The sequence below is a fragment of the Lonchura striata genome, chromosome 15, assembly GCF_050655825.1.
Source record: "Lonchura striata isolate lonStrDom1 chromosome 15, ASM5065582v1, whole genome shotgun sequence".
NCBI classification, from domain to species: Eukaryota; Metazoa; Chordata; class Aves; order Passeriformes; family Estrildidae; genus Lonchura; species Lonchura striata.
Window position 1 is genome coordinate 6,051,888 of NC_140717.1, and position 15,575 is coordinate 6,067,462.

A 15,575-nucleotide genomic window follows, 5' to 3' on the forward strand; every position below is an offset into this window, starting at 1 on the left:
CGGAGCGCGGCTCCTCCCGCGGAGGCGCGGCCGGCCCGGCCCGAGCTCACCTGGCAGCGCCTCCATCCCGCGCCCGCCGCGCCCGACGCCAGCGGCCGCCGCCGCACCTGGGCCCGCCTCTGCGCGGCGCCGCGCCCGCCCCCGACCAATCGGCGGCGCCCTCTCCGCGCCCCGGCCAATCCCCGCGCTGCCCCGCCCCGCCCGCCCCGCCCTTTCCGCGCCGGCGGCCAATGGCGGCGCCGCCCGCCCGCAGCCCCGCCCCGCACGTGCCCGGCGGGCGCGGCCCCGCTCCCGCCCCCGAGGCAGCGCAAAGGAACGGCGGCGCACTCCGCTCAATGTAAAACCATTTTTTAATTCTAAATCACTTTCACAACAGTGAAAATTAGTGAGGAGCAACGGTAACGCACTAACCGAGCCGTCCGGGCCGTGTGCGGTCAGGTTACGGGAAGGGGTACATACAAAAGCACACCAGGGAAAGGGGGAACCAAGCGTTAACACTTTTAGACTATTTCATCCTTGAATTGCCGGAAAATAAGAGCTCTCGGTCATGCTTCTGCAGCCTTCTCTAAATCCATTATCTCTCTCACTCCTAGATGGAAATTCCCCATCCCCAATCCATTAAAATTCTGGTTTTTAAAATGTATTAATTAAATATATTTCAGTACCTCTTGAATCTATTGCAGTCACTTCTCTATCCTCTTTACGGGATAAAGGCTTCTCCTTCCTGCATAACCTCTCAGCATCGAGTTTCTCCGTACAAAAGGAGAAGGAATCCATCTCTTACTGTCACACAAACCTTCCCTTCCCATCAGCAGGTGGTGCTGACTGCGCAGGAGAGGAAGCCAAAGCTGCGACATTGTAGGACAACCAAACAAAACAGCCTTTCCTCCTGGGAAGGGCCCCAGTTACCAAGTTACACACTTGAGAAGAACCCTATGCCAAAGTTCAGCTACTCAGAAGTGTCACACAACAAAAGCTGAAGCACCACCTCAACTATAAATAGTTGAGCAATATATTCTATCAGATTATCATTAAGTCAGGTATAAATCTGACGTGACAAAACACTGCAGAAGCTTTGCAACATTCTACTTGCCAGATGGAATTTTGGAGGTAGGCAAGTTAAACTTCAGTCATACTCTGCCTTGACACTAAAAGGAAACAGTTTATAATTACATAAATAAACTTCTATAACAATTAATTAAAGGTGTCCTGCCCAGGAAACACTTCCATATGCTAAAAAAATCCCAAGATATTGAAATGAAGTTTCTATTAATTGATTTGCTTTTCAGTTTTTCTGTCTACTGCCAGGGAAGTCACAACATTCATCTTGCAGGAAATCATTATGACTATGAGTGGCCGGAATCAAAAAAATCTATAGACAGTAAGAGGAAAAAAAATGGAATTGCCTAGTCAGAGAAATATGAACTGTTCATCTTGCTAGGGACTTTCTCATACCTGTTTTGAAGGAATCTACACAAATACATCAGGAGTACTCTTTAAAGCTGGATACCCAACAGGATCCCAAAGCGGCTGCAGATTGCTCACCTTCTGAAATATCCCCTCAGCACATTAATGGTTGTGGTCTCCTCCAGCACTTCAAATTAAAATCTTTGGTAGATTTTAGCTGCAGAGACTCTTGCGCTGTAGTTCTGCTGTGGCACGGGAGAAGGTCTGCGTGCATCTGCAGAGAGAAGGTCTTCCAAATGTTCCCTACTGAGCATGTGCTGGCAAAGGCAGGATCTCATGTCTCCTCCTGTATAATTTTACAGTATGACAAGTTTTACCTCAAAACTCATGTAAAGATGCCTTTTGTTCCTCTCCCCAAACAAGCTGATCTCAGATCTGTAATAGGATTTTATCTGGAGTACATGACCTTCTGTAGAAAGTCTCAAAGCCTTGAGAAAGATAAATGTTGCTACAGTGACGAGGCTGTGAGGGGATTATCCACGGGTGCAGCCACAGGTGCTGCACAGAGCTGGGGAAGACAACACTGTTTGTCAGTGAGGAACTGGGCTGGGTCCAGCAGCCCCACCTGGCTCCACAGCCAGAGAATCTTCCAGTGGATGGCTCCAGCATGCTTAGGCTTTAAAAAATTGCAGCATAAATATGTATCCCTTCTTCTAACAGCCATCAGAACCATTCAGGAAGGGTTTTCCATCACACCAGGAAATAACAGGCGGAAAAGAAACCAGTCTCCAGGCCTGGTTCCGTTTGCATCACGTGCTGTGCCCCAGAGAGTCTCAGCAGTGCTGCAGATGATTTCCTGGAGAAGGTCAGATGTTGATGGAGACATTAAATAACATCTGCAGCTCTGGCAGATCCATCGTGGTTGCAAAGCAGGAGATACTGGTGACACTGAAGAAGTTTCCTTACCTGCCCAGTCTGCGCTGGGATAACTGTGTATCCCACAGACCTGGTGTCACTGATTGGCACAGGATTTCAAAGCAGCACTCCCTTTCGGAGTGCAGCTCAACGCTAGGCCCATGGTTTGTGGCAGGAACCTGTTGTACAACATATCTGAGCTGAAATACATTTTTAAACCAATGTTTTAATTACCAACTCTGGTGCAAAATGTGAGATTCCTCATTGTGCTGTGGTACCACCAATTCCTGAAGCCCATAGGTAGCTATGGAACCAGACACCAAGAGGTTTAAAATGGGATGGGGATGCAGTTTGTAACTGTTTCAGTGGCCTTGTTGGTCATGAATATATATAATAATGGAAAAGATTTATGCAATCAACAGCCAGAACATTATCACCAGTGCCACAAACAGGAAGAGGCGGGAAAGGAACTGCTCATCCACATATTGAGGAGTCCCTGGAACAGCTGGAAAACAGGAAGTAAAAAAAACAAACAGTTCAGCTCCTTCCTTTTCTCTCGGATTGTGTATATTCTGAATATAGTATATTCATACATTGAAAAATATGCAAAGGATTTGCTTGGTGAGAAAAGTTGCTACTTTCTACCCTCAGCCTGGCTGCCTGTATGGGCAGATCAGAAGGAAGACAAGTATCTTGAAGCAGGATTCCTTAGTTCAGTCCCACCCCCAGCAGATTTTCAGGGGACACTGAACTATAGCTAACAGGGAAAATAATTTGACCTAAGGACAGCACAGGACCATGGCAACGCTGGTGTGATGTGAAGAATGAGTTTGTTCCTCATAATTCCCGTGCCATATGACATGGTGGAAGATTTGCCAGGTATAACCTTTCACAAAATAAGTTCACAAAATAAGTTCACAAAATCCTGGGCAGTAGGCATTCTTGTTCAAAACAGATTCAGTCTGTCTACAGTGAAGATAGGGAGGAGGTTCTCTAGGGATTACTTCATTGTTAGAGAGCAAGGTCACCCCTTGGAATAATCCAACTGTTTTTTCTTAATCAAAAACGTGAAGTAATTTCACTGGAAAGTTACTTCTTGTAGAATACAGATGACTGTCTCAGATAAATTTCTGGAAAATGAACAATCTTTGCATTTATAATTTGGTGGTACAGAGCACCAGTTTAAATTTTTCCTTCTCATCTTTCAGGAAATGGTACTTTCCTGCTGTTTTTAAAACTGGGTCTCCTTCATACACCCCTAGTGACTCCTTTTTATTATTATTAGAAAGTCTAGTCCAATTTGTCACATTTTTCAGGAGAAGTCTGCTGGTGTACCAGAGGAGACATCTGAATTAGAGGAGAGTAGTCTCCAGTGCCACTGTTTCTCTGCAGTCACTGGTCTCCCAGGAGGGCCTTCAGCAAATTATATAGAAGTGACAAACTTGCTCTTTTATAAGTCTGTGTACAAAACATACCAGCCACAGACCACGTTCTGTACAGAGTGTTTCTGCCCTCATTTAGTGGTTCTATTGACAACACTGGTTACTGCTCAGAATATTTTGCCATTTAGCAGGTTATTTAAGAGTTTGTAAAATGTCTGTCTGTGATGGGGCAGGAGAAGGATCCGTGGTACCTGGAGGAGGTCGCCCGTCGTTTATGTTGAAGGCTGTTGCGAATATACCAAAGGGAAACGCCCCAATTCCAAACGACATCTGGAAGCCACCATCACCAAACCCAAAGCCCTGGAATCCCTGCAGAGAACAAAGAACAGAAGACAAAAAAGGGACTCACTTAGAGCCTATTTCAGAGTATTTTGTGGATGAGCAGATATTCCCTCTCGCTGGCTTTGCCATGGCAGAAGGAGGGTCACGCTGTCTGGCAACTTTCAGTCTGACACACTTTTGTCCAGATCCCCCCCTAGGTCTCCTGGGTTAAAATGTTTCAGACAGCAGCAAATTCACCGAGCAACCCAAAGGTTTGAGAAAATGAAAACTAGCAACTGCAGTTCTTGCTTGAGGGCCACAAATTAGGACAGTGTTTTTCAACTGTAACCTTTCTCAACTTAAAGTAGTATCTGCCAATGTATCAAAATCACCAGGAGGAATTCTACTTAGAATGTCTTAACAATGTATCGTGTGTTAACAGCTGTTAGCCATATAAGAAAGGTACTCAAGAAAATAACCTAAACTGATATTTGTGATACATGTGCATCAGTTAAATACTCAGTGAAATTATAAATTCCCAGTGGGATGCATAGAGCATTTGAAGGAAAACCACAAAAAAATTTACCATGGGAACTCAAATTAAGGTGGCAAAATAACCTGGGGCAGGAATGCAAGATATAAGGAAAGGATGAAATAAAGGAAGTTACAATGCAATAACACTGACCTTAAGCGATCCAGACTGAAATACCGCATCAAGTCAAAAGATAAGTGCTCTGAATTGAGATGAATCCTGCTCTGCAGAAGCAGTGTGCTGTTTGATACTGACTGTGTGTGAATCTAGGGGCTTTGTGTCATGACTAAACACTGTGGAGAGCCCACAGCTCTGTAATCCAGTAAACTGCCCTCTCACCTCAGAATTAAAACAGTGATACCAGTTCTGAAAGACCCTCTGGTTTATCACCACCAGCAATGGGAGGACAAAGATGGTTTTACTTATACAATAAAAGTCAAATGTTTCTTGGTTGACCCTTGATTTGAGGAGTTGGTCTTTTGACCATACTCTCTTCAAACATTTTGCCACTAACTCTGGGGACAGCAAAGCTCTCTGTGGCAGATACAGGATATGAAGAGAATAGCATCACTACTGTCCTGCCTTCACACCCCATCCCTCTGATTTACAGCAGCACCACCTGAAAGGTTCAAGTAAGGTACAGGAGCTGATTTAATAAGGCAGCAATGCTCTAGTGAGAGAGAACAGCTGAGCTCCCAATACATTCAATACAGAAATGCACCTTAATCACACCCTGCAGAGTTGTTTGCTTGAAGCATGAGGGAGACAATCCTCTCCAAGGACCCCGGGCTGAGTTACATGGAAATGTGCCATTGTTTCATCAGGTCATGCTTGCTGCCATCGTGCTGAAGAACGCTGTGGTCTGTCCTACCGCCTACTCCCACGTCTGCTCCATCTGTGCCAGCTGCTGTTTACATTCACCCTATGTAATCTCCTCAACAAAACCACTGATCCCTCTTCAAATTAACATGCATCCAACAGATATCAACTTCCTCTTGCTTGTAATGCCATGGTACAGTAACATCCCGTCAAAATGAGAGAAGCAGGTGTCAGTGTCAAAAAATCCAAATTAATACGTGGATTAATTAATGACACGTATGTTTTGACAGAAATACACTTGCACAACGAATTTTCAAAGCAAAGTGTTCCTTGTATTTAAACATGGAAAACAATCAAGCATTAAAAGCTTTTCCAGTGATACTGCACTGGGCTGCATTCATGAAGCATGATCCAAGATGGGTTGTTCTTTGGGATGCTAAAGGGTACCACAGGAATGGAGCTCTCTGCCACACCACAGCTACCAATGATTCATGAACAACCAGCTGGGGAAGCTGCAGGATCCTCATGCAGGTTCTCTCACACGCATTATGTCCTCCAGGATGAATAAATACCACTATCAATGAAAAACAACTAAACCACTCAAGCTTGTTGGATCACTTACCCCTCTGTTCTCTGGTTCAGGTCTCTGTCCTTGGGGTCGTGGTGGAGTTTTCTCTCTGCAGGAAGTGGTGAAATTAACTCAAGTGCAAGGACATGTGACAACAGTATCTGCAGTAGCCTGGCTAATAATACAGAATCACCATAAGAGACAGTCTCCTGGAGCCATCCAGCAGAGCTGGAACAGTGTGTGAGAGAGTCAACCACGCAGCTTTGGACCTTCAGCAGCACATAATGCTGTATTTTTGAATAACAAACACCCACTGCAAAGGCTAAAAACTCAGGATATGAACATTTAATATAAGATTCTCTAGTCAGATAATAATCACTGCAACCTGCCACTTGTAACTGATAATTAACACTTGATTAAAATTAAAATGAATTGCCAGTAGAACAAGAAATGTGTGCAAACCCAAGCCCTAAAAAAGCCAGAAATATTTGGCAGAAATATGAGATCTATGTCTTTTGACAAAGTATTTAAAACTGTGAATCCAGCATTTTAACAGCTTAATCTTTTGACCCTAAACTAAAGTTTAATCTTTAATTTTCAAATGAGAAGAGTTGCATTTAGGTTTCTTACCTGGGGTCCTGTTGCCCAGTGCTACCTCTTCCATACAGAGGAATAACTTTATCTCGACTGATTCCTGCTTTGCATACAGGGCACACTTGTCTGTTTGGCCTGGTCTCTAGCCACTAAAAGAAAGGAAATTACAAGAAAACCACTAAAATGCCACAAAAATAACTATGCAAAACCTAATTTGCAGCCAGGCAGAAAGACTGTAGCAATTTCTCACAAAGTTCTGGAGCAAAACATTTTTCTAAGTGCCAAGTACTCCCTCAAGTGGAGTTGGCACTTAGGCTGTTCTGATGGGAACAACTTGCTGATGTGTACATATTCACATCTGTGCTGGAGTAAAATAAGAAATAAAAAGTCCTACAAAGGCCAAGGGTTAGTGCAGATACCCTTCCTGTCATCCACCTTCTCTGTAGTGCTACCACAATGTAAAACACTATGTACACAAAGAGAAGTACACTCAGCACTTAAACGTGCAAACTAAACCCTGTAAGCTCCAACAACAATTGTACCAAAAATACAATTACGCAGGGTTTAAGAAACTCAAAAGTGGAGGCAAGTGGAACAGAATCTAAGTTTTCTTGTTGCTCAAAGAGCAGATTGCAAGCTGTTGCACATTAAGCTGCATGAACAGGTTGTGACTGCCCTGGAGAGAAAAGCACATTTGAAAAGAGGGGGATACTCCAGAGAACCAAGGGCTTTATTGAGCAACTGGAGCTGATGAAAGACAGAGTAAAAGAAAACCTGTCTTACCTGGTGTAAACAAGGCCAACTGTGAGCATTCCCAGGACAATTTGTTCACAGAGCAGAAAAAGAGAGGAAAATAGAATTAGTTACTGAACTCTCTATGACAAATGTGCAGCGTACAGGGATAGCACAGCTTGGTGACAACAGAATCCTGGAATCCAGCTGGGCCAGTTCTGTAGCCTCCCATTAAAATCATTTTTGCAAACACAGCCCAAGACTGATCTCCACTGGGTTTTTTCAGGTTATGCAATCTAAATTCCTAATGTGGTTCTGTGCATCTCCTACTCCTGGGTCCTCATCCACACCAAAGGCCCAGACAGAGCCTGCATTAATTTTAGAGTTTATTGTACAAATTTTCTTTTCTGATACCATGAAAAGCTATCCCAAAGTAAAGATGCAAATGAGCAAGATGTCAGTAATGAGACTTTAGGATCTTAGAAACCGAGCTGAAACATCAGCCACATTCACAGAATCAAAGGAATAACTAAGGCTGGATGGTACCTCAGGTAGCCTCTAGTCCAACCTGATGCTCAGAGCAAGGTCAGCTATTGAGATCAGACTCAGTTGCTCAGGGCAAAGAAATTCCCATTATATAGATTAAATTGGTATGGAAAATTAAAAAAAGGTCAAAGATAAGCAACTACAAGATAAAACTGCTAAACAGCCATCTGCTTTCAAAATGGTCTCAGTAACACCAAACAGACAAGACACCTAGTGCTTTTAAGGTTCCATTATTCCAAATCCTTTTGTGCAATAATTTAATGTTATTTTATCTTAACATTCCCTAAGTCAGTGATTTTCCATCTCCCCCCAAAAAGTCCTGGATTTTCAGATTCTATGTATATTTGCACAGGAGAAAAGCACTTTCAGGTTTCTTTTTTATTAAAGATTTAGCCCACTGTGCAAAATAAACTCCAACCCCCCACATTTGGCCATGTCAACCCTTAAATTCTTCACATTTAAGAAATTCACATCAGAAATTCTACACAGATATTATATCTGTGCTGTACATTATTTCTAAGTCAAATTAAAAAACTAAAAAGTTCCTAACACAAGTACAAAATTATGGGAAAAGAGAAATTGCCCATATGTAAAAGCTTATTTCCTATTTCTTTTCTTTTTTTATGGTTTCAAAGGAAAAAAAAGAGCAATCTTATAAGAGAAACTACAATTTGGCCTGCAGAACCCAGATATGCAGAGGTCAGAAAGGAATTCAGGTCTAAAGAACATATCTGTGCTAGGCCAGACAGCACAGATAAAATAACACACAGAAGCAAACAGTATCAATGAGCACTGAATTGTGTGTGTGGGGCTGCCTGTTTGTTTGCTTTTACACAATAATCCAGCAGTACAGGGAGTTTAAGACACAGGAACCCCACTCCCTGGAACACAAGCAAAGAAAACCAGCTGAGGAGCAAACCCAAGCTTCTCCTAAACCAAACCCACAGTCCCTCCTCTAGAATTACAAACACCACAGGTTTTTATAGGATCAGATAGGTGGTGTTCTGGCTGATGTGTGGGGCTGCAGCACTTACCAAAAGAGGTGCCCACACAAGCTGATAACAGCATCCTTGGCAGTGTCTAAACAGATGTTGCATTCAAAAGTGTTGTCCTGATTAGTGTTGTCCCCAGAACCATTACTGCTGCCACTGGTCCCTCCAGTACTGGAGCTCTTTGTTGATGCAGAAGTTGTGGGTCCTTTGCTTGCCATCCTCAAGGACTGCCCACACAAGGTCAAGAAAATTTTCCTCTTGGAATCCTAGCTGTGAGAAAGGGAAAAAACCAAACAAACCTAAATAATTATTGGCATTATGAACACTGTATTCTGGCCCCGTTCCAAACTGGTAGTGATTTATCTAAGAAGCTCTTGAATCCTGTTGTTGATGGTTTTAATTTAACATAGCCAAGAGGGATCTTTTTTTAGAAACTAAGCTACTTTACAGTCCCACAGTATGACCTGGCTGATGTGTGACCTGTGTTTTACTGTTACTGATAAGCATCCACAGCCAAAACAACCCCCCTGTATTTTCTCATAAATGCCTTTTGCTGTAAGGAGAAGGAGCTCACCTAGTCATATATGCTCTTCCAAAATTCAACACAACTTATAACTGAGAGGGCACTTGGAAGCAGAGTTTAATCATGAAGTAATTAACAGTTTGAACAGACTGACAATGCAGAATTTTAAGTTCAAGGTTCGTTAGTTTGGAATATAAATGACAATAATGGCAAGCAAAGGTGGCTTAGAACTTGCATTCTCTCCTGAGCTGTATATTGCTGCTATCACAACAGTGTTAATAATCAAACATTCCTAGTACTTTCAAACTATTCAACATTTCTAATCTAGTAGCAAAGTAGTAATGAAGAAGTATCAAAAATTTTACCTTAATATGCTTGAATTTTACTTCCATGCTTTCATCTCTCATTAACATAATCATAATAACCAAAGAACATTTATTTTATTCCAGTAGCAACAACCCCTACAGTGCAATTCCTTTATATGTAAATTCCACAGTACCTAAAACTTTGAGACTGAGCTCAAGGCATTTACATTTCTAGAAACACTTTTGCCAGTACAAGATTTGCAATCCAACAACTAAGAGCGTTTCAGTAGCTAGAGAAATTAATTCACTAAAACAAAAATGTTTAAAATATTTCACTATGCTTTTCATGAAACTCTAACATCATGTTGATGCTGCAGGAGCAGGAATACTTTGATAAAGCTGTGAGAAACAAACAGGTGATTCAGATTATCTGAACTTTTTGCAAGTGTACAAACAGTGAAGCATTTTCAAAGGGCAACGTGAATTTTTCAGAAGGTAATTTCTTTCCCAACTTACCCCCAAGAACTAAAGGCTTTCCTTAGTGTTGCCTCTTTGTAGCAGAGCTGCAGCTCAGCAAACTAAAGCCTCAGGATCTCCAGCTGTTATTGCCAGCAGCTTTTTTCCTACAATACAATCCCACTGCACAGTCAGGAAAGTATCACACCCGGGCCTTGTGAAGAACTGCAGCAAACACTCAGCTACAGCAGGTGAAATCTATCTCTGCAGAGCTTTTTCACTCTGTTACATCATTTTGCACAGTGTCCCAGAAGGGCAGATTTGTATTCACAGATGCTGCACTTCAACATACGCTGCTTTCAGTAGTGCTGACTCTTAGCATTTCACACCACGACTCCATTTACACTCAGTTCATTGTACAGAATTAAAATCCATGTTAGATCAAGGCAGATGGAAATGCTGCCAACCCACAAACTGTATGCCAAAGACACTTGGATTTTTCACACATCCTTAAAACCAGAATCTTCAGCTTGTCTTGCTCAGTAGTTAAGTGAAAACTTATCAACTTGGACCTATATATTAATATAAAAAATGAGAAAACCTCCTTGAAACTAAGAAGCTCAACACACTGTAAAAATACTGCATCCCTTTATGGAATGGTCACAAGAAACATCTTGACATCTAACACAAGGAAAGGATGTGTACAAGAAGCAAATAGTCCCTAATACCAATGTGGAAAAGAAAATCCTTTTTTCAAATTAAATTCTGTATATTAATGCAATGAATCTGAAGACTTGTCAAAAAGATACAATCTGTATCTCCACAAAAACTTACTGAAAAAAGCCCTCAGTTTTAGTTACTACAACAAATAAATAAAATGTTATGAAGAAGGATGACAAAGAAATCCAGAGAAATATCAGTAATGATATGGAATAAAGATGGCTTAGACAGAAGAAAGATTAAAATGACATAATGCAACAGGCACTGAATCTCCTTTCCTAGAACAGGGTCATTCCTTAATCTCTGCTGGGGATCCTAAGTATTTGTTCATTGGCTGATGGGGCCCAGTGACCTTTTAGAATATAACCAATTTAAAATCGCAAAACCATAGCAAAATGCAACAGTAAAAATTATAAAAGCCTTCTTAAACATTTGCTCTTGTCCCTGGAATATCCCAGTTTAACATAACTGGTCTGTAACAAGTGCTGCTGGGCTCTGTACATCTGCACATAGATAAAGAAGCAAACCTAAAACAGCTTCCAGTGGCTAAATTTACATTTGATAATCATACAATGTGTAGCTTGTGAGTGTAATGTGAATCCCAAAGTAGGAATTCAACTGCAAATGGAACCTGTTCTGAGTGAACAATGAGCTCAAAATCGAACACTCAAACTTCTTAAACTCTGAGACAAAACTCTCTAGGAAAAAAAAAAAACAAAACAATAAACCATATGCAAATCACAAACTAAAAAAATCAACAACTAACACAACAGGCCAAATGAACCCCATTCTCAATTTGCTTTAGAGTTTGGGAGGAAGACTGAGTACACTGAGATAGAATATGACTTCTGGGGTTAAGTAAACACAATTGAGGGATGCCAGTCAAGGTTTGCAGGTTTGCTACAAACTTATCCATCAGATCAGGTCTCCAAATCAACCCTGGAGGCATGATGAGCAACAAACAAAACAAGGGAAAGGATATAAAAATCAGCTGATACCTAACTGCAGGCATTCTGAGATCTTGCCTTTTCTCTTTCTTACTTCTTTGCTCTCTACATATTTACAGGAAAACATTATCTTTGTTTCATAAAAGCCATCTAGATTAGCTGTTTATTTCCTTTAAACCACAATCCCTATGTTATACCCCAACAGGTTCTTCTGAAAAATGACTGACGTTTACTACCAAGAATCAAGAGTGGCAGCAGAGGAACAGTTAAGAAACAAGGAACTCATCTGCAAGTAGGCTTCCTAAATAAATACAGAAACCTGGTGGAGCATGAAGACATGGAAGTGGAGGTACATGAGAGGGTGGAACTCCAGAAGGACCTGAACGTGTGGTGACAGCTGAGAGCACAGGAGGTCCACGACAGGAGTAAGTGCAGGGGACTGGGCATGTCCATGGGCTGGGTATGGATCTCAGTCAGAAAGAAATTTTCCCCTAATATTTTAAAAACTTCATCTGTAAATCTACTGTACACCAGGAAAGCACGAGCTGAGTGGCTACTGTCAAAGATCACACTTCTGAACTCAGCAAATGACTGCATTTGCCAAAGTACACTGCCTAGCCCTCAAAACACACGAAAAACACTTCAAGACAGGCTAGGGGAGTTTTCACCATAAGTTAAGGTACACACAAAAAAACCTGCTGGAAACAGCATTAATTCAATGTTAATTCAACCTGAGAAAGGCAAAGAGGGACTATAAATTAGAAGCTAATTTCACCTATAGAAAACAGTCCTGGAATACGTGTTCACAGCATGACATGAGGATGTCTCAAGTATTTATTTTTTTTCATGAAAAAATGAGAAAAAGTTCTGGTGAGAATATAGAAGTCTGGCTAGTTTATTAACAAAACCCAAAGTTTGTTCCTCTTTGCCATAACAATGAAATAAAAAGAGCAGCACTGTTGGATGTCAATTCCACAGGAAAGACCCTTTTCCATATTTCTTTCCTAATAAATTTTATTTTAACTAAGATTACTGAAATTTAAATAATCTAAATCTAGTTTGTTTATGAAACAAGTTCTGATTTAGTTCCTGAACCTTTTGCAGTTTAAATCAAAAAGATTTGTCAGTGTATTTTTCTTATCCCTAAGGTAATAGTGTCATTTTCTGACACTGAAAAATTTTACAAAAGGAAAATTCAAATTAGAAAATAAATTTAAATCTAAAACTACTACTGAGAGTTTATATAAATATGCCCACTCATAAATTTAACAACAATCTGAAACTTAACATATTACAATTGCCTGGGCTTCAAGTACAACCAGGTAACCTTAGCTGAAAATTGCTGACAGTGCCTAGAAGAAAGTGCACTGACTTCTTGACAGTCATTTTAGATATTTTTAACAAACGAATGAGTGTCCTGTTGTTAATCATTAAATACATATTTATCTCTCACTACCTTTTTACTCTTTTCTATCCCCCAAACATGTTACATTTTAACTCCTTGGAAACATTTCTCAAGTTTCATCTCTCCACTTCCGGCAACCCGTATTGGGCACCTGCATTTTAATATCACCACAAAGTGGTCCCAAAACATGAATTCACTTGTGATCACTTGCTCTTGCAAAAGCAGCCATTTGCCTTCCAGTCCAACGTGCCCTTGCTGGCCTCGTTTCATGAACTGGGATTCTGCAATGCACATCTGTGTTACAGTCAGTGCTGCCAGGCTGAAGGGCTCTTTTGGGAACACCGAGGAGTCCATGTACCTTGTAAATGCAAACAGCAAAAACCCTCGGATGATTCAAGTAACTGCTTTTTTGTTATCCGTTCCATAAAGGTTTAATATAGACTCCAAGAAAAATCTTTCAACAAAGATTTTATCCTCTTACCTCACAAAGTCCAAAGGGGGAAAAAAAAAAAAAAAAAGGAATATAACCAGTTGGGTAATGCTGCCCCAGCGTTTTCCTGGTTTGCAGTGCCGTGTGAGAGACGTGCTTGGCTAACCCAGGTTAGCAGCAAAACGTAAAAATATCAAACACAGCAGTTTTTACATACAACAGACGTGATTTAAGAAGTAACAAGCGAGTCTTAATGTACGAGCAATTCTCAAAATATATCCGGTGTCCCGCCGCAGCAGCTGACACCCCGAGCCGTACCCGAGCCGTGCCCGAGCCGTGCCCGAGCCGTGGCCGAGCCGTGCCCGAGCCGTGCCCCGAGCCGTGCCCGAGCCGTGCCCCGAGCCGTACCCGAGCCGTACCCGAGCCGTGCCCGAGCCGTGCCCGAGCCGTGCCCGAGCCATCCCTCGCTGCGGGCGGCGGGTCGGGCCCCGCTCGGCGCCGGCACCTGCGGAGCCCCGCAAAGCCGCGGAGCTCGGGACTCGCCCGGGCCCGCCGGCCGCGCTTCCAGGGCACCGGGCGAGGCCGGCGCTCCGCGGCGGGGACGGCTCCGGCCTCGCAGCGCCCGGCCCGGCCCGGCCCCGGAGCCGCGGCCCCGGCTCCCCCCACCGCGCCCGGCCCGGCCCTGCCCGGCCCTGCTCACCGGCGGCTCCCGCCGCGCCGCGCCGCGCCGAGCCGAGCCGAGCCGAGCCGCGCCGAGCCGCGCCGAGCCGAGCCGAACCGAGCCGCCCTCCGCCGGGCCCGTCACCTGACCGCCCGGAAGCGCGGCCGGCGGAAGGGCCCGGCCCCCGCCCCGCCGCCCCTCGCGGCCCCCGGCCCCCGGCCCCGTTACCTCGGGCAGCCCCGCCCGCGCTCGGCCCCGCCGCGACCCCCGGTCCTGCGGGCGTGGGCGGCTCTGCTGCCCGGGGAGGGGCGGGGCCGCTCCGAACGGCGGCGCCGGGCACTGCCAGGAGCGCGCCGAGAAAGCTCGGCCCAAGCAGGAAGGGAGGAAAGAAAAGGACGGAAAGGGAAGGACGTAAGTTTGAGGGAAACGAAGTGTTGACTTAGGAGTGTAGAGTGCTAAGAGTCTGAGCCGAGAAGCGGATTCAGGATGGAAAGAATCTGAGCTGAGAATCTCCAGGATGGAAACGGAAACAGAGAGCTGGATAAAGGTATTTAGAGATTGATAAAGGTATGTATACAGTTGTGAGAAACCAAAGAACCAGAGGGACCAAAGCGAGGGAGAGGAGGTGACCTGCCCGAGAAGGCATTTCTGGAGGGTTTGTCCCAGCTCTGAGGGCACCCCACCAGTCCTGGGAACTCCAAGGTACAAAACAGCCCAAAATTGCTTGTTCTTTACATGGTGGAGAACGGGTAAATCCTAAACCAAGGTATTCCACTATAGCAGGTGAGTTTTATTAGGGAATAGTGAAGAAATTAAGGGAAGTTAGTGCCAAGGGAACCCATCAGAAAGAGCCCAAGGATATTGGCAGTGACCTGTCTGCTGCCAGGCAGCCTGAGAGTGCAGAGTTCTGGCGTGGAGGTTGGAAGGTGCAAGCCGGGAAGTGTCCACCAGGATAAAAACAGTTATACGAAATCTTTCTGCTGCTTTCCTGCACACAGGCTTGGCAAAACCCACAGCAAAATGGTTATCCAGAAGCCCACCTGGAGTCACCAAACACATTGTCTCACACCAGAAAATTTCAAGATGACTTGAAAATGTAGCACTTAACGTGACAGCGCTGATGGCATGAGGAGCACACAAAGCAGTCCTTCCTACCTGCAGAGCGGTGAAAATCTCCAGCAAAGCCACTCTCTCGTTTTCCACCAGCACAGCTTGGCACAGCTTCTATGCCCCAGCAAAAACTTTCATGTCAGTGTAGTAACTGATTAGAACGTTACCAGGGCCCCACAGACATGAACCGGATCCTCCAAAAGCTGATTA

General features: G+C 43.7%; 2 protein-coding genes across 7 annotated transcripts in view; both read right to left on the bottom strand.

Annotated features, from left to right (window-relative positions):
- LIMK2 (LIM domain kinase 2) overlaps nt 1-1,681 on the bottom strand; it is a 32,157-nt gene extending 30,476 nt beyond the window's left edge. The window contains exon 1 of one of the 2 annotated variants that reach the window (XM_085593045.1): nt 1,546-1,681. Coding sequence is in view for 1 of the 2 variants with exons in the window: in XM_021549978.3 (XP_021405653.1) it covers nt 51-66 (16 nt within the window). In the remaining variant the exon portion in view is untranslated. Of the gene's footprint in view, nt 1-50; nt 106-1,545 lie in introns of those variants that run through there. The other variant, XM_021549978.3, reaches the window with a different exon arrangement.
- Nucleotides 333-15,552, bottom strand: RNF185 (ring finger protein 185). 5 transcript variants are annotated; one of them, XM_085593062.1, is made up of 8 exons: nt 14,484-14,527; nt 10,153-10,259; nt 8,851-9,078; nt 7,322-7,340; nt 6,575-6,687; nt 5,999-6,053; nt 3,956-4,073; nt 333-2,827 (listed from the first exon to the last, which is right to left on the bottom strand). In XM_085593062.1, exons 3-8 carry the CDS (start codon nt 9,024-9,026, stop codon nt 2,730-2,732), a joined length of 579 nt encoding a protein of 192 aa, XP_085449188.1. In that variant the 5' UTR covers nt 9,027-9,078; nt 10,153-10,259; nt 14,484-14,527; the 3' UTR covers nt 333-2,729. The 5 variants fall into 5 exon arrangements, with proteins under 5 accessions (XP_085449188.1, XP_085449190.1, XP_085449189.1 ...); XM_085593064.1 differs by lacking the exon at nt 14,484-14,527 and adding an exon at nt 14,295-14,417; XM_085593063.1 differs by lacking the exons at nt 10,153-10,259; nt 14,484-14,527 and adding an exon at nt 15,411-15,552.
- Between the last annotated feature and the right edge of the window lie 23 nt (nt 15,553-15,575).

Bases quoted from the DNA above. Each gene is read 5' to 3' on its own strand.
- RNF185 (XM_085593063.1), bottom strand. From the start codon at position 9,026: ATGGCAAGCAAAGGACCCACAACTTCTGCATCAACAAAGAGCTCCAGT. The intron at 6,054-6,574 runs GTAAGAAACCTA...CACTTCCTGCAG, and splicing joins ACTGGGCAACAGGACCCCAG to AGAGAAAACTCCACCACGAC. The intron at 2,828-3,955 runs GTACCACGGATC...CCTGTTTTCCAG, and splicing joins CGACGGGCGACCTCCTCCAG to CTGTTCCAGGGACTCCTCAA.